We start from the raw sequence: 26,118 nt of genomic DNA on the forward strand, positions 1-26,118 counted from the left end.
GCTGGCCAGAAGCTGCCTAGGTAAGCGCTTCCCAGCCAGAGCCTGTTTCTGGCACCCCATCCATTCCCACTCCCCAACTCCCTGCCCCACCCACGACACCACCCCCTCCTGCCCCAGGTCACCACCCAAACCCTCTGCTCCCTCCCTGCCCCTAGTCACAACTCCATCCCAGACTTTACACCTCCCTCCTACATCCCTTCCGCAAGCCAGAATCCTCTCCTGCATCCATACTCCCTCCAGGACCCAATACCATGCCCCAAATCACAACTCTTTCCTTCACGCAAACTCCATATCAGACCCCACACCCTCTCCTGTACCCTAGTCTCCTACCTCAAGATCCCTTCTGCACCTAACCTCTGTCCCATATCCCATGCTCCCTCCATAGAAAAGTATGGCACTTGACCACTTATAAAAATCTTGGAGTAGCCCCAAATCAAAAATTACTGCCCAGCAGCCACTGTCCTCTGACTTTGAAATAGACCAAAATGGATTGTGAATTTGGTAGGGCCCTAAATATAGGGGATTTGTTGGTGCCAAAAGTATCCAAATGAGCTGCCTCTGTAAATGCAAGTAATCTGTTTATCTAAAGGAATCCCTAAATGTGACAGCAATGTATGCAGTTAATATATATATATATATATCTACATAAACAGGTTGACAGTGTTTGCTGAAATGTGCCATGCAGCTTGCAGCTGTTAATCCTGCTAGGATAGATTTATACGGGGTCTGCTGACTCAGAGACAAATCCCTCAATCTCCAACAGAGATATAAGGTAGGAGGAAGTAGATTTCTAGGAAAAGATGATCGAGTATGGGCTGAGTAGTGCTGAATGTAGAAGCCAGGCAAAACTTGGGGAAAAGGTTTGTACTTGTCTGTATCATTTCTTCTTGTTTTCTTTCTTGATAAAGCCAAAGTCCAGTAAAGTGATATGTTTTGACTTTGCAGACTATATTGACAGTGTTTATAAAAGTAATTTGGGGAAGGTGCCTTGTTCATAAACCCATTCTCTCTGTTCCTGATGTTATAGTGAAGATTATTACATTGGTTTAAACATTTTGATCACCAAATTTTTTTCTGTGTTTTTCTTGTGAAAATGAGGAGCAAATAGGAAGGGAAATTATAACATTTACCTCTCCATTAGTTAATACTGATTTATGTATATTGCCAGTTATAAAACATGCCTATTGAAAATACATGTAATCCCTCATTGAAATTAGACCTATGATTTAAAAAATGCCTTTGTAACACTTTCCATGCCAGAATAATTTGGTCAGCATATGGATTCTCGATACAACTATTATGGGACTTACCTTTCTCCTCATTAACGAAGCATGATATTAAGTCATTTACCTTCATTTCCATATCTATGTCAGTTATAGAAGGTGGCAAGGAAACATTAAGAAAAAAATAATTTGAAGTTCTGATCTTTAACAAAAATATTTCTTCTGGTAAAAGAAAATGCATCTGTGGAATACATATTCAGTGATAAGTATTCTAGTCCATGTCTGGTAAACTCTCAGATAATGGCAGCATGGTAGGGTCACAGGGATTCTATTAGCTCAATTAACGAGGAGTAAGATAAGGCTAACACCTAGCTCTTCAAACGGCTAAAAAATAGAGCTGGTAGTAATGGAGTTATTAACCTTCGCCAGCCATTGAATTTTGCTGCTGATTCAAACTCCATTTCCTAGTTCAGGCCTCCATTAATAGGCTGTTTATTATCCCTAATCCACATTGGGATCAGCCGCAGAAATATGAAAGCTTCACGTAAAGACCAAATGATAAAAATAAAATCCCTTTTTTGCATTCTAATTTTTTCCTTTTGTTCCTAATACATTCCCAGATTCTGTTTTCGGAAATAAGAACATTATCCTTGTTCTAACTTATTGACACCCAGCCTATTATTAATCAGATGAAAAAGAAGTTTAAAAATATTAGATGAAAGTGACATAATTGGAGATACAGCCACACTCATTTGAAGTCCAATCAAGAAGCAATAAGATCTCCAATCTAGATTCATCTTTAAGGTATTTTTGGCATTGGTAAAGAAACTTTTGGATTTGACAATGGGAAATTTGGTGAAGTATACCATAAAACCCTGTTCATTTTATTGTTAGCTCCTCCTCCCAATTCATCAAATTCATGTGCCTGTTTTGTCCCTCTGTTATGTCCTACCTGACATCTGCATTGTATATTTTTGGGGGCAGGGACTGGGACTGTCAGCTTTGTAATTTGTGAGGGGCTCTGACAATTCATTCAGATAAATATAATAGCAAAAGAAGTACTTCAACCCCAGAACGTGGGCAGAAGTCAACCTAAGCCACAGATAAAGTCCTTAACTCCATCAAATCAGGCACAATGGAAGTATATAACATCTTACTGGAATTCCTCAAGTACCTTGGACTAAAGGTATGACAGTGGCTCACTAATTTCTATGTACAGATCACTATTTAAAAGAAGCTACCATGCTCTTGGTGTCCAGCAAAGATTATTACCATTCTCAAGTCAGACAAAGACCCCCGCAACCATATGGCAAGTTACCACCCAATATCCTTCTGTCAATGTGTTTTAAGGTGTTCGACTGATCCTACAACAAATCACCCTGCAAGTGGGTGAGGTCTTGCAGGTTGGGCAGACAGAGTTCAGGAAAGGACATAGCATCTGTGATCAAGTTCTGACCTTGACCATCTTTATAAAAAACAGTTTTCAACAAAATCTAAAGACAAGAGATACCTGTTTATGACACTGTTTAAACCTTCCATGTAAATTCTCTGGAATTGCCCCTCACTGAGTGTTCAAAATACCAGAGCCCTTCCTCACAAATAGGCAGTTCAGAGTATACATGGGTGACCCCTGCAGTTCCTGGAAGCGTCAGCTTAATAGTTTTCCTCAAGGTTCCGTTTTTTCACCTATACTATTCCGTGTGTATCAGCATCAGCAACCCTCTCATGGTAGTTGATCTATGCAGACAACATCTGCTTCAGCTATCAAGCTCAGATCCTCTCAGTAATTGACATGGTCTTGGATGATGATCTGAAGCTCATGGCAGACTACTGTAGTCAATGGTGCCTGCAGCCAAGCTTTTCCAAGATAATTTCTAGTGTGTTTCATCTCATAATGCAACCACAAGCCACAAGTTAAATATTTTCTTAAACAGCCAACATCTGCAGCACCACCCAAACCCGGTTCACCTCAGTGTGACATTGGATAGTTCTCTGACATACTGCAACTACTTTAAGACGACAGCAGTCAAAGTTAGCACTCAGTACAACTTGCTTGGAAAACTGATTGGCTCAACCTGGATGCTTGCCGTCTGCTATTCAGCAGCAGCAGACTACTGTGCGCCTGTCTGGCGTCACTCATTTCACATACGCCTGGTCAAGGTAGAGCTTAGTAAACTGGACTGGCTGCCCATATTTAGTAAGAGCAATGCCCCATATAAGTGGTGGGGGGGCTCCATCATGCTCCTGGCCAAGATATGTGAGAACAGCAACTTGCCTCTGTACTCATACCTCTTCAACCACCCACCAGATCACCTGTTTTCTAGACACTCTTTATGGGCACTTTTATAAATCATAATAAAGTCCAGCAACTTCAATACCCGAAGAGCTGTCCTTTGACGATGGCTGCTTTGGTCAACACACGAAGTTGACAGGGCTTTTGCTGCCTGTGAGTAGATTACTGTACTGTATAGTTAAATAATGTTTACAAGAATGTGTGGGTCTCTGATCACTTTAAAACAAACATGTTTAAAAGAAATCAACCAAGTCCTGTGCACTAAGGTTGCAGATCTATTAGGACAGGTTTGTTTACTCCTTGGTGCACCTTATGATCACATCATTTTAAAGATGTGAATCCAATACTGTGCTTTTAGGTTACGTTTTTTATGGTCTTCTTCAGGTTCCCTTGAACAGTGTTTCTCAATCTTTTTTTAATAAAAGTACCCCTTTTTAAAAAAAATTATAAGTACCCCCAGTGCCTACAGTTTTCAGACAAACAATTTTTTTTCCTACCATTGCAACACATTTGTTTAAACAACTTAATTGTAGCTGGGTGGGTGATGAAATTTTTGGGTGTAAAATGTACAAAAATAATAAAGAGCTGTGAAACTTAAAACAAAAATTCAGTTTTCTCCAAATTTCAGTTGTGTTGACGTACCCCCAGACTTCTCTTGAGTACCCCTAAGGGTACTTGTACCACTGGTTGAGAAACACTGTCCTATAAGATCCACATTCTCTCTTAAATGCTCTAGAAATGACAGACAGGATAACCTGATTGAGCTTTCTTCTTGCCCAAGATGCCACATCACAGAACTAGTGAGAAGGCAGAAAATGCCAGAGAAGGGGGTTGTATGTTGGATTTGTAAAGAACAAATAATGTCAAACGAATCTGATAGCTTTTTTTGATAGGATAACAAGTCTTGTGGATAAGGGAGAAGCAATGGATGTGGTATACCTAGACTTTAGTAAGGCATTTGATACGGTCTCGCTTGATATTCTTATCAATAAACTAGGCAAATACAACTTAGATGGGGCTGCTATAAGGTGAGTGTATAACTGGCTGGATAACCATTCTCAGAGAGTAGTTATTAATGGTTCACAATCCTGCTGGAAGGGCATAACAAGTGGGGTTCCATAGGGGTCTGTTTGGGATCGGTTCTGTTCAATATCTTCATCAACGATTTAGATATTGGCATAGAGAGTATGCTTATTAAGTCTGCAGATGATACCAAGCTGGGAGGGGTTGCAACTGCTTTGGAGAATAGGTCATAATTCAAAATAATCTGGATAAACTGGAGAAATGGTTTGAGGTAAATAGGATGAAGTTTAATAAGGACAAATACAAAGTACTCCACTTAGGAAGGAACAATCAGTTTCACACATACAGAATGGAAAGCGACTATCTAGGAAGGAGTACTGCAGAAAAGGATCTAGAGGTCATAGTGAACCATAAACTAAATATGAGTCAACAGTGTGATGCTGTTGCAAAAAAAGCGAACATGATTCTGAGATGCATTAACAGGAGTATTGTGAGCAAGACACAAGAAGTCATTCTTCCGCTCTACTCTACACTAATTAGGCCTCAATTGGAGTATTGTGTCTAGTTCTGGGCGCCACATTTCAGGAAGGATGTGGAGAAACTGGAGAAGGTCCAGAGAAGAGCAACAAAAATGATTAAAGATATAGAAAACATGAGCTATGAGGGAAGACTGAAAGAATTGGGTTTGTTTAGTTTGGAAAGGAGAAGACTGAGAGGGGACATGATAGCGATTTTCAGGTTTCTAAAAGGGTGTCACAAGGAGGAGGGAGAAAAATTGTTCTCCTTGGCCTTTGAGGATAGGACAAGAAGCAATGGGCTTAAACTGCAGCAAGGGAGATTTAGGTTGGACCTCCTAACTGTCAGGGTGGTTAAACACTGGAATAAGTTGCCTAAGGAGGTTGTGGAATCTCCATCTCTGAAGATATTTAAGAGCAGGTTAGATAGATATCGATCAGGGATGGTCTAGAGTCGGTAATGGGTCCTGCTGTGAGGGCAGGGGACTGGACTTGATGACCTCTCAAGGTCCCTTTGAGTTCTAGTGTTCTATGGTTCTATGTTGAATCAAATTTATGGTAGTGGAAGCTAGGGACATAAAATCTTGTTTAATTAGTTAACTGGTTAGACATTAAGTTTAACCAGTTAACTGATTAAATGGAGGCAGACTGAGGGGCCACTCCGGACTGACACCACTCTCCCACTCCATGCAGGTAGAGGCTGCTCCAACCCAGCTAATTCCTGCCCCTAGTGGGCTGCCGGTTCCATGCATGAGGCCAGCAGAACCAGCAGACCATGCCCAGCTACCAGCTCCCAGATCACATGGGCTGGGAGCTGGCAGCCCCATGTGGGGGGCCCAGTGGGCTGGAGCAACCCTCCACCCGCAGGGGACCGCTCCTGGGTACTTGTTAACCGGTTACCCATTAACATCCCTAATGGAAGCAGTAGAGATAACAGGCATACAATGCAGGCTTATCGAGTCTTGAGCTAGCATATGATATTCATGACACACAGCAATTTTTCAGTGCATCTTCAGTGAAATGGGACATTCTATTACTTAGCAACTACAGACGAATGCAGTCAGTTTGTAGACAAATGTGCTGTCACTCAGTTGATTTGACTGCGATCATTGTCATTGTATTTAGAATTGGCTGAGATAAGCTGTGAACCACTTGGAAGCTGAAGCTAATGACAGGAGCTATAATAGTAATAGCCTACATTGTTGGTGGTGACCTTTATTTCACCTATAAATTTGACAGAGGCTGTAGCTGTTTTACTCAATGTGTACTTTTATAGAAAAAGCCGTTTAAGATTTTCACTTGAGCTCTGGTTTTCTCTAGATTGTCTGGAGAACATTTTGCCCAGATCTAGTTCCTGCTTGTATGCAGACGGCGAAAGAATACAAACAAGATATTTTTCATATAAGTTTTACTATATCTTAGAAACACCCACAGTTGTACAATATACTTTCTATTTTAGCTCAAGTAATAAAAGCAACAAGAGCTAGAACTGACATTTGCACTTGCTTTGATAAAGGACTTCATTAAACCCTTAACACCAGCAGTCCTGAGTATCTGATGCTAGCCTCTAACTGAATTTGGACTCTCGCTTACTGCAGACAGTAAGGGGTTAACAATCTTCCTTTACTAGAAGACTGAGAGACCACTAATAGATTCTGCTTCTTATTTGCCCTAAAGGCTGCCACAGTTCAACACGATTAGGATCCTGTCCACTTAAGCTGTAACTGCATCATAAGGAGGAATGTAGAAGGCAATGCATGTGTTCTTAGAGTACAGAAAGACTGTTGCTACAAGAGGACATTTTAGTCTGATCGAATACAGACTTCCCTGTACCAGTCTGTGGACTAGTTTTGCTCTATGGCAAATGCTAATTTAAAAAAAATTGAATACCTTAGATTTGCAGTGTGAATATGAATTATTTCCCTCCTTGTCCTAGGGCAGTTTTTTGGATGCAGTGGCTGATCCTGTGTGCACTTTTTTATTATTACGTTTTAACAAACTTTATAGTCCATTTTGTTTGTTTTCAAATAATTTTATTTTCTTTCTCTCTCTCTCTCTCTCTTTTTTTTTTTACCATCAATTACTAGGTTTGTTTCTTTTTCCGTAAGATGTAGGAGTCAGGAGACGGATCCTTCTCAATGGTGTATAATTTAGTATTATGTGCACTTGGTTTATGAGGTGGGAGTCTGATAAAACATAGTATTTGAACACTAACCATTTATTAGCTCTAAGAAACAGATTTATGACTTGACAACCAGACAATAACTCTGTGTTCTGATTTGCCAAAGAGGTCTACTCTGAGTTCAAAACACAGAGTAACGTACCCTTTCACAAATAATTTTGTTTACTGATGTGACTAGGTTTTAATAATAAACTTGATATATATGTAAATTTATTTTAATCTAATTTCATCTACCGAACCCTCCTAAAATGAGACTTTGTAGGTTGTTTTGTGTCTGATTTATAGACTTCTGCATTCTATTCCCAGATTGATTTCAAGGCTATAATTCTATCAGGATTTTCTACTGATGTCAAAAACACCACCACCGCAGATAGTGTTTTATAACTAGCATCACAAGAGAAATTAAATTACATCCCTTCCACCCTGTGCTGCTATATGTCCTTTGTTTATAATCTTTTTTTCTTTTTGTATATACAAGGTACTTCAGTTTCATGAGGGAAAAATCAACTCCAAAATCAATCAGGTTACCATGAAATCTGTTTTTGTCCCTTACTTCAACCCCTGTGTAGAACAGTAAAGGGCCAAAGTCTGCTCTGAAATACATGCATGCAACTTGTGTTAAAGTCAATGGGAGTTGAGTGCATGGATTAGTATGGAATTTTCACATGTAAAACTTTGCACCAGCCATTGTTATGCTCCCTTTTAGGCCCTGATTTTGCAAACATGCACACTTAATCTAATGTGAATGTTCACATGCATACACCTACTTAAGAGCAGGGCTCCATGTTTGTTATGGAGATCGCTCAAGTCATGGATTCCATATAATTTTGCTACCTCTGTGACTTCTGCAGAAGCTGGTGTGGCTGACCCCAGGGCTACTTAAGCAGCTAGCCTCAGGGATAGCCTCACCAGATGCTGCTGGAGTGGTGCCGGGCTGAGCCCCCTTCTGCAGCTGAGTTGGTCCCAGCCAGCCAGCCCCAAGGACCAGTGAGGCCAGTCCAGGAGAGTGGGAACAGCCACAGCTTAGCAGCTCCTGGCAGCAGTGCTGTGGCTGGCTGGGGCAGCAGTGGACGGGCAGCCCTGGAGTCAGCTGCATCAGAGCTGCTGGAGCAGTGGGACAATGGGAGCAGCAGTGGGCATGCAGCCCCAAAGGCAGTCAGAGCAACCGCTGCTCAGTGGCCCCCGCGGTTGATGCTGCTGGCCCCCAGACCCTGTCAGAGCAGGGCCACCCAATTAGTCATCCCAGAGTGGAGGCTCTCCCAGATTAGCACCCCTTCCCGACCCCCAGCTAAGATTTAATCAGGGGTATTTAGTACAAGTAATGGACTAGGAATGTTAACAAACGTGGTTTTTTGTAAACATATAATCGCTGAATTTTTCAGTGGTTACACATAAGCCCGCTCCCCACAAGCAGAGGCTCCCACCTGCAGCAGTGGGGGAGGGAGCAGCTCTGTGGGAGCCTGCTTGAAAGCCAGTTTCCCAGGTGTATTGGCTACTGCCAGTCCCTCTCTGCCCCCGTGCTGCTGCCTCTCTATCAGAGGCAGCAGCATAGAAGGCAGAGGCGGCTCCACGGAGCCAGCATGCACGAGGAGTCAGAAGCAGCAAGGGGGGGCATGTAGTCATTAGAATGAACTGATCTCAGGCTTATCAGTTAATTGTGTAAACAAGTACACATTAACATCCTCATGATGGACAGGTCATGGCCCATGAATATTTGTTTATTCCCCATGACCTGTACATATGACTTTTACTAAAAATACTCCTGTAGCTTTACTTATAAGCTTGTATACAGATTCAGCCCTTTAATTTTTTGTGTGTGTGTCTATGAATGTATCTTCCAGGAAAGGCTATTACTTAAGCTACTCTGACACATCTCTATCTCAAATCATGAGGAAACCGATATCTCTCTTTAAAATATTTGTTTTCAATAATTCGTATATTTTAAATGAAAACAACACACACCCTACCCTTTCCTTGCCACATCCACAATGCCTCCTGTCCTAACTCAATTATACATCTTCACCTCCTTCCACCGTATCCTTGGGAAGCAGTCACATGGAAAAACAGCTGGGAAAGGAGAGATTTAGCCAGTTTATGTTAAACATTTCTGCATGTGAATTTCCTTTCCCAAGGTTAGCGTTGAAAGGAAGTGGAGCACTTTGCTGGAATTGTAGGAGCTAAGAATTTCTGTTGTATGCATTTGTGATGGTCATCATCCTGGTCAACACCCAAGGCCTGAAAACAGGGATCTCCTAAGGTGAAAGCAGGAATCTTTACTGCTGGAGCCGAACAGCCAGGACCTCTAGCTGAGAGCTGTGACAGACTCCCATTCTCTGTTGACCAGGCCCAGAAAGTGCTATGTATTATTTTCTCAGGAGGTTCTAACAGTTCTCTCATAGGTAACTCATGGTAGCACTTGGGAGGTCTACTACTCCACTATAACTCCACCAAAAATGTAATTGCTAAATGGGGTGCCACCATGTGCCCCCTCCCGGATCCTCCTCCTCGCACAGACACCAGTCTCCGCTGAATTCTCTTATGATGATTGAGTGGTTTCTCTCCCAAGAACTCATGTCCCTTATGCCACATTTCTGAACATTCTTTTAATAAGCTAAAATCAAATCCAAACATCACATTGTTTTTCATAGTTCCATATAAAACAAAAAGACACCGATCTCACAGTGAGGGCCTGGCCATCTTAACATAATTCTAGGATACCCCACCTACACAGACATAAGCAGCTGTAATTTACACCCAGCTCCAACAAAATGTACACACTGCATATAGTCCAAATTTAACCCCTTCTTGGGATCAGACTTTAACAATAAACAACACACAAAAAATTCAGCTCTAGCTTGCTCCCCAAGTTTGGCTGTTCCTAGAGTTTTCCAGCAAGACATTTCTGTTCTAGCCTCTTTGTCAAACAGAGAAATTCCAACCCCCTTTTAAATCTGTGGCAGGAGCAACATTCATCAGTAACTATGATTTCACAGTAGTTAACCTGCATCTTTATGCAGGGTTCAAGAACCTGTCATTGAGATGACTCAAAGGGGAGCCCTCATCCCTGTAGGTCCTGGAGTCTCCCAGTCTGTTACAATTAGGCTACGTCTACACTGGCAGCTTCTTGTGGAAGAACAGCTGTTGTTCTGCAAAAACTTGCCGGCTGTCTACACTTCACGAGCGTTCTTCCAGAAGTAAATTTACAGTACAGCATTGTAAAACAAGGCTTCTTCTGGAAGAGTTATTCCTCTCCCCACGAGGAATAAGCCCTCTTGCGCAAGAGCTCTTCCAGAAGAGGGCAGTTTAGACAGGCAACATGAATTTCTTGCACAAAAAGCCCGTACAGTTAAAATGGCCATCAGAGCTTTCTTGTGGAAGAGAGCATCTATACTACCATGGATGCTCTTGCGCAAGAGCACACCTCTTGCGCAAGAGCACATGGCAGTGTAGACGCTCTCTTGTGGAAGAGTTTTTGCACAAGAACTCTTCCGCAAAAGAGTTCTTGCGCAAGAAGCTGCCAGTATAGACGTAGCTTTAGGGTACACAGATACTCTGTGGTTTAAAGTTTTCATCATAATAATGACACACGCAGTTCAAAGTAAAATATACTCTAAACTTGCAGGATGGGATTTTCTGAAGCCCTTATGATGGGTCTAACTCTGCTCCCACTGTAATCAATGGTAAAACTCCTACTGACATCAGTGGGACCTGAGTGAGGCCAACACTGAGTTCTTTTGAAAATCTTGCCTTAGACTCCTGACTCAATCAAGAAAAGTGGATCAACTAATGGACCCATACAAAAACTGACTCTTCAATGAGCCCAAGAAAAAATGGATATAACTAAGCAAATATTATATTCCTAAGGCCTGGTCTACACTAAAGGGGAAGGTTGACTTAAAATACACAACTCCAGCTATGTTAATTACGTAGCTGGAGTGGACGTATCTTAAATCACCATCCACACAGCGGGAGGCTGGCAGGAACAAACACTCCCATCAGCTTCCTTTACTCCCTGTGAGGAGAAGGAGTACCGGCGCCGATGGGAGTGCCCTCTCAGTTTGAACTAGACCCGCTAAATCAAACCCCAGAAGATCGACTGTGGCAGTGTTGATCTTCCGCATAGTGTAGACATGGCCTAAGATAATAGGAGTTCTTCATTTCTCATATTTGATTACAATAGTGAAGAACAACAAACAGGAATAATACACATTGTTATTAAAACATTTTTTTTAAAGTCTTACCTGTTTGGAAGAATTCCCACTCTTTCCATCTGTACTGCCTGATCTAAATCTCTTGGGGAACCATGTAGCACCCAACCAGTAGTCATGCAGTCTAATCTGTTGATCCGATCTGTCAGTAACTTTAAAACGATGTTGTCTGGGACTAAAGGAGATAAAAAAATATTTTGTTTGTCAAACCTCAGCAGTAAGCAGATGGCAGAATGCTTCTTATTAGCCTATGAAGTGAACTTACATTCAAAAATGTTATTAATGCTTGAAAGCTGTGAGCTTTTGGGGTAAGGACTATTATTTACTGTGTGTATTTATGGAGCTACAGTGGGGCTCCAAACTTGTGGACTCCAAGACAACTACAATATCAATAATAAATACTGACTATGTAAGCAAGGTGATTAATTTTTCTCATAAACAATTATCTATGTATAGCTAGATTATCTGTCTTTTAGCCTTCTACTGTGTGACATGACAACCTAAGAGCTGCATAGGCAATGATGTAAATTGGATTAAATACTATTTTGCAAGGAAAAAGTATTTGAACACATTTAATATAGCAGATCATCATGGTTCCTCTATGGTAGCGTGTATTGTGGTCTTATAATTATGATTATTTTCACTGGAAAGCTTAATTATTTTCTAACCTTTGAGTGAAAGATACATTTCCAAATCTGAAACAATTGAAAATTGTTGCAGTGTTGTCTTCAGCAGTTTGCAGTCAGAGTTCTAACTCCTCTGTTGCTGTTTACAACACTCTGATCAGTTTCACGACTGCAATTCAGAACCAAGTAAACCTTTGATTTATTTTTATAGACTAGAGGAGAAGGGAGGGATGGATCAGTTTTTGCTATACCCTTTATAATATAAAATGCGTCGATCAGGCTATTCCATCCTACTGACTTATTGAAGAATTACATTAGAGGTCTAAATAAGCACTATTGCCAAATTTCCAAAAGTGGATCTGATATATTAGGTTTAGAATCACATACCCATCTAGCCCCATGAAAATGGTTAGTGAGCATGATCAGAAACACCTACTAGGAGTTATTTTGTGAGCAAACATCTAAAACCATTTTTAAAAAGCACAGACAGTGCCTCCTCTTGTATTTGCACAGTGTCTGGCATACTGGGAGGTCCTATCAGAAACAAAGATGAATAATGGATTGCCACATAAATCCATAATGTGAAATGTGAACATTTCATTATTCATCGTGCCATAACATTTGCACGCAGCAGTACAGTAGGAAGTTTTGATACCAGAGTATGTGTTTCAGATCTGTAATGCTGGAACTCACTTTTGCAGCAAATTGACAGGTGCACACCTGTATTTTAACTGAGTATATTATCGTTGACATGATACTAACACAAGTGCTGGGTATTGCATGGCACACAGTATAGACCAGGTTTCTAGCAATTTTTAAAGAATGGAATCTCTGTTGCACACCTCCCACTTTCTATTCTCAAAATTTCAACATCACCCAACATGTTGAGGAGTCTTGTTTCTATTGATTTTTGTAAATCTATAATGGTAAACTTCAGTACATGCTGATTCTCTCATTTTCCAGAACCTCTGACACTCGGGCTATGTCTACATTGTACAGGTATTTCGGAATAAGTTATTCCAGAATAGTTATTCCGAAAGAGTTTATTTCAAAATAGCACATCTACACTGCAGGGAAGCCTCAAAATTAATCCAAGGCAGACTTCCCTAATGTAGATTTGCTATCTTGATTTAGAGTCCCAGGAGGAATAACTTAGAATGGTCCTGGTGAAGGGCTATTTCAAAATAGCAGAGTGGAGCATCTACACTCACCTTATTTCGAAATAGCTATTTCGGAATAGGTGTTGTTCTTCATAGAATGAGGTTTACAGAAGTTGGAATAAGCCATCTGTTATTTCGAAATAACGGAATTGCTGTGTATATGCTCGCATAGTTATTTCGGAATAACAGCCATTATTCCAAAATAACTTTGCTGTGTAGACATACCCTCAGTCATGAAACTCAGCACTTCTCCTTTTAGAATTGAATCACCGAGTTTATAGAATTGCTCTCAAGATTCAATGTACCAGCAAAAATGAAAGAAAACCATACAGAATTAATTAGAAAACTGATTAGTATATTGAGGATACACACTTCACACTAATAAGTTAAGGATAGCACTCTTCTCTAAAAAGCATCTGCTAAAAGAAAACTGCAATGGAATAGAATCCAATGCAGAATGACAAAATCAGAAGAAGTACTTCAATGAAATGCCAGAATGAAGAAGGAAGCAGCCAAATCGTCAGACTGAGGATATATAAAACAAGAGGGAGAGCAGAGCTGCATCCAGAGACATAAGAAATAGGAGATCCCCACTGACTAGCTTGGAGGGGGTGGGGGAGGATAGGATAAAAGTAAATTTATTTTTTCTTGGAGTTTCACAGATTAACACAAACCAGAAAAAGGCTCCTTACAGTGTTTCACTACTACTTCACAAAGGAATTACGTGAGACTGCTGACTCTTTGTTGGAGCCCCAATATGGATGTAGAACACTCTTTCATGCAGGATTCCAGAGGCAGCAACTGGCAAGAGCTCTCGCTGGGTCCAATAAGGTGACTAGGGAAACAGAGGGAGCCACATAAGGCCCTGGAGATGCTATCAAGGAACAGACTGGTACACAGCACCCAAGGTCTCTAGCTTATCTCAGGGGATCCTCAGATTTAAAGTGCCAATTCTTTGTTTCTTTCATAAGGGGAGGGAAAATCCACAAGCCCCAAAGCAACAATTAAAAAAAAAAAAAAAAGCTATGATGGGACCATTGTGGAATTATTTGTGGCCCTGGCTATCTTCAACAAGTCATTGTTTTGAGTGAGTGGTCAGATTCCAGGTCTTAGGTGACTGTTTATTTTGCCCAGAGCGTAGCAACCATAAGGTAGATGGGGAAAAATTCTACTGTAGGTGAAACAAAGTTGTCAGTTAATGGTGTTGCCACCATGCAATATATTAACTACACATATCTGCAATTAAATAGACTACATCAAGTCTATCCTGAAACACTGCTAATTTCAATGCCACATCACTAGATAACAGAAACACAAATAGCAACGCAACAGATAGCCAGGAATCACTTATCAGTACATGTGTACATAAACACACACACACAGGTATATATATTCACATGTTTTCTAGATAGCTTGTAGGCTGTTCAATGGTGCACCAGCTGTTCTTGAACAGATATAGTCACACTTAAAACAGCTGCTTTAAAATGGTAACATCCTTGGCAGACCAAATAAAAAAGGGAAAAAGAAATCCATGTTATTCTTACTTCCCTGTGGGATAAACAGAGTAGATAATGAAGAACTGTGGGGTCTGGAATTCCTTTTCACTCATGTGGAACTCTCTGGTGACTGCGAGGGAAATTACTAACCTGTAATTGGAGTGATACACAGTCTCTAGATAAGTAACCTTGGATCCGCTGGCCTCAAGTGTATGACCAAGAGTGCTTGCTAGTAAAGTAGAATTTAGAGCTGTTCTGATGAAGCAGTCAATCTACATGCTTTAGAGGGATTATAAAGCACATGAGCTTTGAATAATTTTTTTCCCAACCTGAACTTGTGTGAGTTTCCAACTCTGTCTCTGACAGCTGGATGCAGGAGACTCTAAAGAGGTTTCTTATCTTTACAGAAGTCCAAATATAAGAGACTTTTAGAGATTTCCACTTGTGGAGATTGTGAGCCAAGAAGGATGTCCCTATTAAGCACTGTGGAAACATATCTTCATTAGCTAGTGAGATCAAGATATATATGGATGAAGTTCAGCCACTAGCACAAAGCCCACAAAGCAGCAGAACCAGAGGGATTATTTCTACACTGGAACATGGTAAGTGCTGTGGACAAGGAATCCAATTCACTCTATAATCTGTATATGTGGCAGAGCTGGTCCCCAGGGCAACTCCACACAGAAGTGCAAAGATCAAGAATGTATACTGGTCCTGAAGAAAGAATAGAAGAATATCCCTAATATCTTCCAACAAAGCACAGACTGAAGATCTCCAGCCAGGGCTGGAAGTTGAAGCAAGGCAAATTCAGACTGGAAATTAAAGCATACATGTTAAAAAGGAAGACTAATTAACCATTGGAACAACTTACTAAGGGCTGTGGTGGATTCTCCATCACTGACCATTTTAAAATCAAGACTGGAATTTTTTTCCCTATAAGATCTGCTCTAGGAATTATTTGGAGGGAGTTCTATGGCCTGTATTATACAGGAAATCAGACTAGATGATCACAATGGTTCCTTCTGACCTCAGAACCTATGAATACAGTGTTTTGTATCATTAGTACCAATCCGATCCCCTCTTCTTGGAACCATCGGCCCTGAACATTGCATATTGTGATGTTAAGCTAAGGAAGTATCCCGTTTGCTCTACTGTACATTCCTGCCAAATCAGTATCATGCCAGATAACTTAGCATGTCTCCGTTATCTCACAGCCATTGACACAGTAAACACATAGCCAATGTCATACAGCTGAACTCTCTGAATTAGACATGAAGGGTGAATCAGACCTTTGACCTAAGATGTGATCTAATCAATTCAAAGATGAGGCAATTGGCAGGGCACTGTAGGAGAAGCGTGAACTGCTACTCTTTGTGCTGTAACCATTCTGTGATCACGGAGAGAACTTTTAGTCTCTAGCAGTCAGTCACTACTTCTCATGACTACTAATTTTCAGAGTACAGTGCAAACACGCATGATCAGAAGTTAATGTACAATGTTTAATGCATGTCACCACATACACTTTCAGCAGTCTGCTGTATAGTAGCCAGAACACCAGGAAAATTTGATGGGTATTCAAGGGAACTCATGAGCCTGCCATTCATCTGAAAGGACTGCAAATTTTCACACAAAATCCCAACTGATAAAATTCATGGGAATGCAATCTGTAACAATGGTCATAGCGAGTCAGACCAACGGTCCATCTATCCGGTCTTCTAACATTGGTCAGTGCCAGGTGCCCCAGAGGGAATGAACAGAACAGGTTATCATCAAGTGATTCATCTCCTGTCACTCATTCCCAACTTCTGGTAAAGAGAGACTAAGGATACCCTCCCATTCCATCCTGGATAATAGCCACTGATGCCCTTAACCTCCATGAATTTATCTAGCTCTTTTTTGAACCTGTTATAGTTTTGGTCTACACAACATCCTATGGCAAGGAGTTCCACAGGTAGACTGTACATTATGTGAATAAATACTTCTTTCTGTTGTTTTAAACCTGCTGCCTATTAACTTCATTTGGGGATCACATTTTTACCTTATTACTTGGGAAACTACAATGTTCTACACCCCTCCATACATGCAAGTTCAATTGCTTCTTCAGAGATACAGTAAACTTTATTAAATCATCTTGCCAGTCAGCTCCAGAGTGAAACATTAGGGAGTGGGCACAAGCCAAGACTCTGGATCCACAAAGGATACTTTTGTAGATCTGCCAAAATTCACATGTTCCTAGCTGAACACACATATTTCAAATTATTCCTCCCCAATATCTTTTACTTTAAAGCACAACGCTGAAGGATATTGACTCACATCTCAAACCTATAAATCCAAGCACAATACAAATGCATCTGAAGGAATATGTCCTGTCAGTTTTGTGCAGCAAAAGTTTAAAGTCCCTTTGATAACACTGTCCAAATAGCCTTTATCACTTCCTTAGACACAGATTTTTCAGTTAGGTCTAAAGTCTTTCACTGTTAATTCAGATGCCTGAGGCCTGATCTCAATGTTTGACAGTTAACATTTTGCCCTGAGTACAAACCACTGCCAAGGGCTACTTCCTTGGATTGTCCTGTCAACCATAAATTTAGCAAAGTGTGAGATATGAATATCCTATTGTTCTGAGAGCATCAGATTACTCACACTGGAAAATTTTATTTGTTTCTTCCAGGGAAGTCTTCTGTTTTCTCTGTGACCTCATGGTTGTTAAAGTTCATATACATTTGTGTTTTTTAATGGGCTCAAGAGAGATATAAAGAGTTATTTAATGTGTTCAAGGGAGATTTACACAGAGGTCACTATGGCGTAAGCTGATTCCAATACCTTCATTCAGCCTTGCCAAGGCACCAGATTTGTGATGATAGAAGGGTTTTCTCACCATATATTATCCACTGTGTTTCACTTAAATGACATAATACAAATAAATATAATTCTTCAGGATACCAATGGTAACTCAATGCAAAAAGGAACAGCTCTGGGAGAGAGGGATAATTTTTGTTCCCATGCATGGAGTTGATCACAGAAGGAATTTCTTCTTCACAGCAATATTGACATGGGTCTTGGGGAGTTTTCACCTCCCTCAGGAGCACTGAGCAAGAACACATGGGTGAGTTAACACATGTTCAGTTCCCTGCCCTCACAGGGGGTCAATGGTATCAGACATCACTGAACAGCAGCCACCTAGTCTTATGATCCTTGGATTGTGAATTTTTTAAGTCAGAGATTTCGACTACGTCTAGATTGTAAGCCTCTTTCGAAAGAGGCTTTTTCGAAAGATACTTTCAAAAAAGCCTCTTTGGAAAAGGGAGTCTAGACTACAACCAGTACTTTTGAAAAAGCGAGCCACTTTCTCGAAAGAGAGTACCCAGGCACTCTGGATGCTCTTTCAAAAAAGCACAGTTTGCATTACATAGCACCTTTTTTCGAAAGAGCACTTTTGAAAAAAGGCGTAATTCCTCGTAAAACGAGGATCTCCATGGTCGAAAAAACTGCAGTGTTCTTTCGATTTACTTTCAAAAGAACGCAGCAGCAGTCTAAATGCAGGGGCAGTTTTTTCAAAAAAAGGCCACTTTGTTCAAAAAAACCCTATAGTCTTCTAGACACACCCTTATAAGCAGGGCTCACCAAGCAGCTGCAAGCCCTGCTCGCCAGCTGCGCAGTTCTGTGCTCTGCGCATGCGCAATCCTTCTGCACATGTGTAGATCGCTCCACACCGGCTCTTCCGGGGTGTAATCTACTCGCCATAGGCGAGTAGATTACACTATTTGTCGAGCCCTGCTTATAAGATATACCTTGACTTCCAGGGTATGTACATGGATTCATATATGATTCTTTAGAAAACTCAAGAAGTTTTGAAGATGACACCTAACAATACATTCAGCATATTGCTAGGGCTTTATATAAATTAGACTTTCCCTTGGAAACTGAGGTTAGAACTTTTCAAGTGGCAGCCAACACACAGTATGGTAACAGGGGCATCAACCGCATCCACAGGTGCTTGGGCAAGGTGTGAGGGCGGAGGGCTGGTTCTGTGCTCCTGGAAGGGACAGGGCTTCGGGCAGTCAGTCCAGAGTGCCACCCGAAGGGTACCACCCAGGCACCCCTCTGTGGTATCCCTCCCCCTATCCCCAGCACTGCACAGAGCGCACAGTGCTCTGATGGCAATTTAAACAGTAGCAGCAGCCAGGAGCCCCAGCCCCTTTGAATTGCCGGACCCAAGGGCAACTGCCCTCTTTGCCCCCCTGTTGGAGGGCCTGAGCAGGGACAGCGAAACAACCATGATTTCCTTAACACTGAAATGGCTTTTATGATTTTGAGCCCCCTTAGTTGTTGATCTCATAAGCTCCTCACTAATATTACCAGAAATCATGACTACTGTAGACCATTGGCTCTCAACCAGATGTTTGGTTCCCCTTCAGGGATTGTGAGCAGGTTTCGGGGGGGGGGGGCGTCAAGCAAAACCCACATTAGTCTTGATGATGCACAGGCCAGAAAGCTAGAGCCTGATTGCATGGGACTGAAGCCAAGACCCCAAGCTTTGCACCCCAGGCTAAAATCTGTGGCATGGAGCACAAAGCAACTGGCTTGCTACTCCATAATACTGGCCCTGGGTTTTATATATAGAAAACTCAGTTGCAGTGGCACTAGTGGGCCGTGGCATTTTTATGGCATGTTTGGGGGTGCCTCTGAAAGAAAAAGGCTGAGAACCCCTGCTAAAGATGCCTATGATAATACTAATAAACAGAACAGCAATCACGTTAGGCAAAGATTTTCTTTTCTATACTGTTGTTTGTTATTTACTGCCACCTGCGGGTAAAATGAGATCATTGCAACACAAGCGGCTCTCTACGGACAAGATCTGGGAAAAAGCAAGTTAAAATACTATGAAATGGAGACGACCCTGGGTGGAAATTTCAAATACGCATTCTGCAGAATCTCCTCAGGTGAAGGCTTGAACAAGACAACATGACTTGCCATTGAAGAGACTTTTATTTGTTCATAACTGCAACCAACAACCAAATTCCACAGCGTTATATGCCTAGCAGCAGCAAAGAATTTTGGTTGGTGCACAGGAACTGTCAGTAATACTTCTCAGTAGCTCTGTTAGCCTCCTTTAAGTTCAGAAATTTAGCTGCTTGACCCAGGGGATCCTACAAGCATTTCTGTTTATTTATTTATTCTGAACCTACTTATAATCTGGTTAAGAAAAAAATTGATAAATAATAACCAGTATTAATGTAGCATTTTAAAAATCACCGGGCAACATTAACAAAATTTAAAAAAACAACCACCACCAAGAAACACTCTTACTGTAGTTTTATATTCACTGTAGGATCTGTCATAAGAATTAGAATGATTTTTATGTAATAAAATAAAATATAATCTAAATAGTCTCAATTTTTTACTTCTTGTGACAAATTTGGAGCATTTAGATTCTTAAGATTTTACAGATATAAAATGGTATAACTTGGGGCTTTAGTTTTTGTTTTTTAAATATAAGCAGCTATATTAGAGATGAAGTGAAAGTACTTGTAAAAGGCATTTATGATCTTAAATCATTAATAGAACATGTGTAGAACTAAACAATACAAGACATACATTTTAAATGAATGGAGTTGGCCATTCTTTATCTCCACTGTCAAGTGTGAGTTTTGGGAGTCTTAGCCCCTTACATGATATGATAGTCTTCATGCTTAAAGAACTCAAAACGGACAGCTCCCAACACTGCTTTAGCTATTAGTGATATCCTTAGCTATAGCAGGAGATACTGAGAAGTCCAAACTCAAGGGATGGCACATAAAAATAGCTTAGTTTTGTCTTAAAATATTATTAGAATTTTTTCATTCCATGGTGAGCTAAGAACCAGACCTCCTCCATTCTAATCCAGGTTTTGCCACTGACTTGTTAGGTGATTTTAAAGGAAATGACTCAAGGAAAGCACCTAGACCAGCACTTGCAAAAAATATATTTTGACTTCTAAACTGAAAAAGCTTGATAAGGGGTCATTATTGCAATAAATCTGGAACCCTGATGGGCCATTTTTGCAGTCACTCAGAGAACAGAACTGCTTGTTCATGTTAATACAATGCTTTGAAAACGTAGTGTTATGTAACAGCTAACAATGTTTTTAAACCTCTTTAAAAATGCATTTCAATTTTGCACTAAGGCCTAATTCTGTATACCTGGCTCCTAATGAAACATAGCAAGGAGGACAGAATTTAATTTTTAATATTTATGGGATAATTTAGGTGGCTGCCAAAAAGTTATGTTCTTTCCTCTTCATAGGGGTCTTATAAATTGATGTAATTACATAACCCCAGCCAGAAAATAAAATGTGTTATTAATCAAACAAACAAACAAAAAGAGCCAAACAGAAACCTAGCTAGAAATCTAATGCTCATGAGCCACTGGTTTAGTCAGTGGAGCAGGATGGAGAGTACTGGGAAGGGAAGAAGATATGTCAGCTTTCCAAATATTTATGTAAATAAGGAGTGAAATAAATTTTAAATAATAAGCACATACATCTCCAAAGCACTTTCTGAACACAGGGTTCCATTCTAAGAGGTGTTGTGAACTCTTAGTTCCTACTGACATCAGACAAGATTTAGAGTATTTAGCTAAGGTTGCCAACTTTCTGATTGAAGAAAACTGAACACCCTTGCCCTGCTCTGCCCTGCCCCTAGATCCTGCCTTAGCCCACTCTTTCTGCAAGACCCTGCCTCTTCCCTCCATTTCCCCCCCTCAGTCACTTCCTCTCCCTCACCCTCGCTCATTTTTGCTAGGTTGGGGCAGGAGACTGGGGTGCAGGAGGGTGTGAGGGCTCTGAAGTGGGGTCAGGAATGAGGTGTTTACGGTGGAGGAAGTAGGGTTGCCAGGTGTCCGGTTTTGAATCGGACAGGCCAGTATTTGAGCTTACTGTTCGGGAAACAAATTGAGAAAATATAAAAGAGAAAATATAAATGTCCGGTATTTTCTAAATAAGATGTAATGTAGATTGTGATGTAATGTTAAGCATGTCCTGTATTTTTGTTGAAACCATATGGCAACCGTAGGAGGAGGGGGCTCTGGGCTAGGGGTGGAGCCAGTGGGTTTGGAATGTGGAAGGGGGCTCCAGGCTGGAGGGTGGGTTAGGATGGGGGCTCCAGCTGGAGCTGTAGGCTCTGAAGTAGGGCCAGAAATGAAGGGTTAGGAGTGTGGAAGGGTGCTCTGGGCTGGGGCAGGAGGTTGGAGTGCAGGGGAAAGTGAGGGTTGCAGCTTGGGGTATGAGCTATGGTGTGGGGATGAGGGGTGGAGTGCAGGAGAGGGCTCTGGGTTGGGGCCAAGGGGTTCAGAAGGCAGGAGGAGCTCAGACTGGGGCATGGGAGGTGTTGAGAGGTGCAGGTTCCGGATGGCTTCAGGAAGCAGTGGAATGCCTGCACCCAACCCCCCACCCCGCTCCTAGGCATAAGGACAGCTAGGGGGCTCAGCATGCTCTGGCATCTGCAGGCGCTGCCCCTGTAGCTCCCATTGGCTCCCAACCACTGGGAGTTGTGAGGTTGGTCTTTGAGGGACATGCTGCTGCTTCAAGTAGCCTGCTATAGCCCCACTAAGCCTCCAACCAGATTTTAACGGCCAACTGGAGCTGCCAGGGTCCCCTCTTTGACTGGGCGTTTCAGTCAAAAAATGGACACTGGCAACTTAAACACAGCACATTTCCAGATTGGGCCCATTGATGTCAATGGGAGTTGAGGACACTCATCAATTTGAAACATGTGTCCTGTCTTGCACCCCTCATTTATATGAATATTGTCACTAATTTGAACGGCACTTCTCATTTAAGCAAGGACCATTAGTAAGTGCTACCAAAATACAAATAATAATAATAATAGATAAGACTTGAAGAGGTGCACCTGAGGCCATGATCTTCATTTCACTTCAGTCAATGGCAAAAAACTTTCATTTATAGCCATTGGAGAGGCCCATTAACACATTAATGCTTGTATGTGTATTGGAAAATACACTCACTAGGATTTACTTCTTCTGATCTGTGTTTCAAGATGGGGGTCTTTATTTTAACAGGATGGCCTTTAGGATTTTTATTTCTGTGCAGAGTGATTTTCACCATGGCTCCTTTCTGATCGGAATATTTGGTAACAGTATTTGTCAATTTTTGTTTGGCTGGGTTGAGCAGAAATAGAGCCAACAGATTGCAGATATTAAATTAAAAGGGTACACTAATTTCTAATCATTGTGATAATTCAAACACAAGGAAAAAATAACATCATAACTCATACAAGCAGAGAGGCAGCTTACAGCCCATATATGCTCATGTACAGTTCTCTAGTCTCTAACCTCTCCTCTTTTATTGAAATGTTAATATTTAAAAAGGAAAATATATATATTTTAAAATGTTATTTTGTTCTTCTGACCACCAATTTTCTACTAGTGGAAAAAGAGGCTCCTACCTATTTTCCATAAAGAAATCTTTGTAGTAGTCCCAGTGGAAAAGTCAAAAGTTTGACTTGAAAAACGGAGCTACTTCAAAAGCATTGTCAAGCAGAGGTGAAGGGTTCTTAAAAATGTATAAATTAAAGTGTGGTATGTTAATAAATATCTATATAACTTTATACTGTATATTTGTGATATAGATGTGTGTACACACAGTCCAGATGACTGTACAGCATGGGTATAAATGTAACTTTAATAAAATAGTAAATCAATCTGTTTATTAGTGGCTGTTTGGACTGTGTGTGGATGTGCATGTGTGTGTGAAAAATGAAAGAAAAGTGGAGAGTTTTTTTCAATAATAAAAAGGGAGTTGCACTGCAGGGCCCCTAAAGCTTGTGAAAAATTAAACTCGACGGATTCAAACTGTCCTATTTCCACTTCAAAAGAGAAGAGGCACTGAGCTCTTCCCAACTTATCTTCAAACGCCCAGCACCCTAGAAAGTTTCTTTAAAAAAATAAAGTCTCTAGTTCCCCCAAGCACTGTACCCGTTACTGTAGCTGCTGTCTCTCCCTCTTCTAATTATACCCTTGTGAGTCTATTAATCAACTTGTAAATTATTTAGAGAGCCATGCGCTGTCTTCAGCTAGTACAAACACACTGCATGCAAAGACTTGCTGAAAACCAATGGAGCTCCCAAAGGGTCTCTCTCCAATGTTCAGACAGCTTGCAGCTCGCCAGTACAACACTGTTAAAAACAAGAAATAGCACTAAGCTTACCTCCTCAGATATAAAGATTTACTTCTCCTTTCAACTTTGAAGCTCTTTGCAAGTTTTTAACAAAAGAGAAATCTGTTCTATTGTCAAATCTTTAGCTCACACTTAAATGATAAGAATATTAATTTGCTGTCCAAAGAAATTAAGTGCTTCATGGATGCTGTGATTATCATTGCCAGGGGACCCCAAATTTCACAGACTGCACCAAAAGCACCCCTTTAAAATCATTTTGATTTTAAAGACACTATATTTGCATAGCAATACTTTTTATTACTTATTGCAGAAATTAGGTTATCCCATATTTTATCCCCCACATGTAGAATACTGTTGAGGACAGCTTCAGATAATACTATTTTATAAATAGAAAAGAGAAGGGGGAGAAGCAATACAGATTGATTGCATTTGATTCTCACAGGCTGCAAACAGTAGGATGTTTTATGTCTTCCATGAATCAGCTATCTTTACCGTATGAATCTTCCCTTTTGCTGAAAAAGCCATTATCCAAACTAACAGAGCTTTCCCAGCTAAAAAGCAGCATCTCATTTTTTTAGATTGTGATGCTTGCTTTGGATGGTTCTGTTTTATTTTTCTGGGTTTGGCTTATTGAGGTATTCCAAACTGGTATGTGAATTAGCAGTGATTCTTCCATCCCATCTCTCCAATAAACACATGCAAACATCTGAAAGGTAAAGAATGACGCATGAATTCCTTTTCATGTGACCATTAGCCCTAGTGTTCTCATGCTGACTTCGCAACCCAGGAAGTTATTGCTTTCATTTTTGTTAATAAAAATACACACCTCAATACCAAACTACAAGGATTTCAACAGAAAAATCAGATATGCTTTTTTTACAGTTTTTAATGTCCTCCCGAGGTATCATATTTTGACAGGTATCTGAAGAATGGTGAACACATATGCTGCAAAAGCAGCCTCACTGTATGTCTACATTCTGGCAGATATCGGCTCCATGTTCAACCTAGCCCTACTAATAATCATCCAGGGAGGAAGTAGTAATTGTGCGTAAAGATCAAGAGTGTATATGATTGGTCCTTATGCATGTAGATTCCTTGACTATGCCACAAAAAAAATGTGAGGGTACGTCTACACTGCACATCTATTTTGAAATAAGCTGATTATTCTAAAATAGCTTATTTAGAAATAGCATGTGTACACTGCGGGGAAGTCTCAAAATAAGTCTAAGGCAGGCTTCCCTAATGTAGACATGCTATCTTGATTTAGAGCCCCAGGAGGCACTGGGGAGGAATAACTTAGAATGGCCCTGGTGAGGGGCTATTTTGAAATAGCAGCAGTGGATCATCTCCACACACCTTATTTCAAAATAGCTATTTTGCAATAGGCATTATTCCTTGTAGAATGAGGCTTACAGATTTTGGAATAAGTTGTCTATTACTTTGAAATAATGGTGCAGTGTAGCTGCACCCTAAGAGAGCAGTGATCTGCAGAATAGCCTCCTTATAATATTTTAAAGAGAATCACACAGATGTGATCAGTGTGGGCTTTGTGCTCTTGTTGACTATGGACTTTCTGGCATGAGCCAATGCACGGAGCAAGCAAATCTGGCTCAAAAATGTGTTCTCCAAAGACATCCAAGCAGAGTGGATCCCATCTCAACAATACCATACCACTAACATCCAGTAACACTCAACTAAAAGTGGGAATGGAGGATCAGACCAACTGTATTTAGCTACAGAAAACTGGGATCCAACTCTAATATTGTCACTTTTCCATCCAAGAGTAAATTTAGCAATAATACATGTTTAATGCTTGGTGAAAACACAAGATCAAAGAACCCCTAAAGAACAGTCAGTGCATTTCAGACTGGTTATCCAAAGGATGACTCTATGGACATGAGAGCCAGAAAGAATTTGGACACTGAATTTTTGAGTGAAAATACATTTTTTTAATTATCCAATGGGCACAAAGTTTAGAATAAGTGTCCTGGGAAATTAAAAATTCATATACTCAGGGACATTTATGCTGCCTTCACTAAGCCAAATAAATCACCATGAACAACATGCATGAGGCTGATAAAGCAAGGAGTTAGGAGAACTTCAAGAGAGTGTGATTGTAAGAAAATGCTCAGAATAGAAATGTACAGAGTTTGCTTGTGGCTTGAATAATAGAATTGGAGTGCACTTGTATACATAATATATGTAAAGGACAACCAC

At 40.7% G+C, this 26,118-nt stretch overlaps 1 protein-coding gene across 5 annotated transcripts in view; it reads right to left on the bottom strand.

Annotated features, from left to right (window-relative positions):
• The window catches only part of AK8 (adenylate kinase 8), a 147,334-nt gene that overhangs the window by 46,378 nt on the left and 74,838 nt on the right, over positions 1–26,118 (bottom strand). For all 5 annotated transcript variants that reach the window (XM_075905784.1, XM_075905783.1, XM_075905782.1 and 2 more), the window contains one exon: positions 11,478–11,619. In XM_075905784.1, coding sequence (XP_075761899.1) covers positions 11,478–11,619 — 142 coding nt within the window. The remainder of the gene's footprint in view (positions 1–11,477; positions 11,620–26,118) is intronic.

This window comes from Pelodiscus sinensis, chromosome 22 (assembly GCF_049634645.1).
Source record: "Pelodiscus sinensis isolate JC-2024 chromosome 22, ASM4963464v1, whole genome shotgun sequence".
In the NCBI taxonomy this organism is placed as follows: Eukaryota; Metazoa; Chordata; order Testudines; family Trionychidae; genus Pelodiscus; species Pelodiscus sinensis.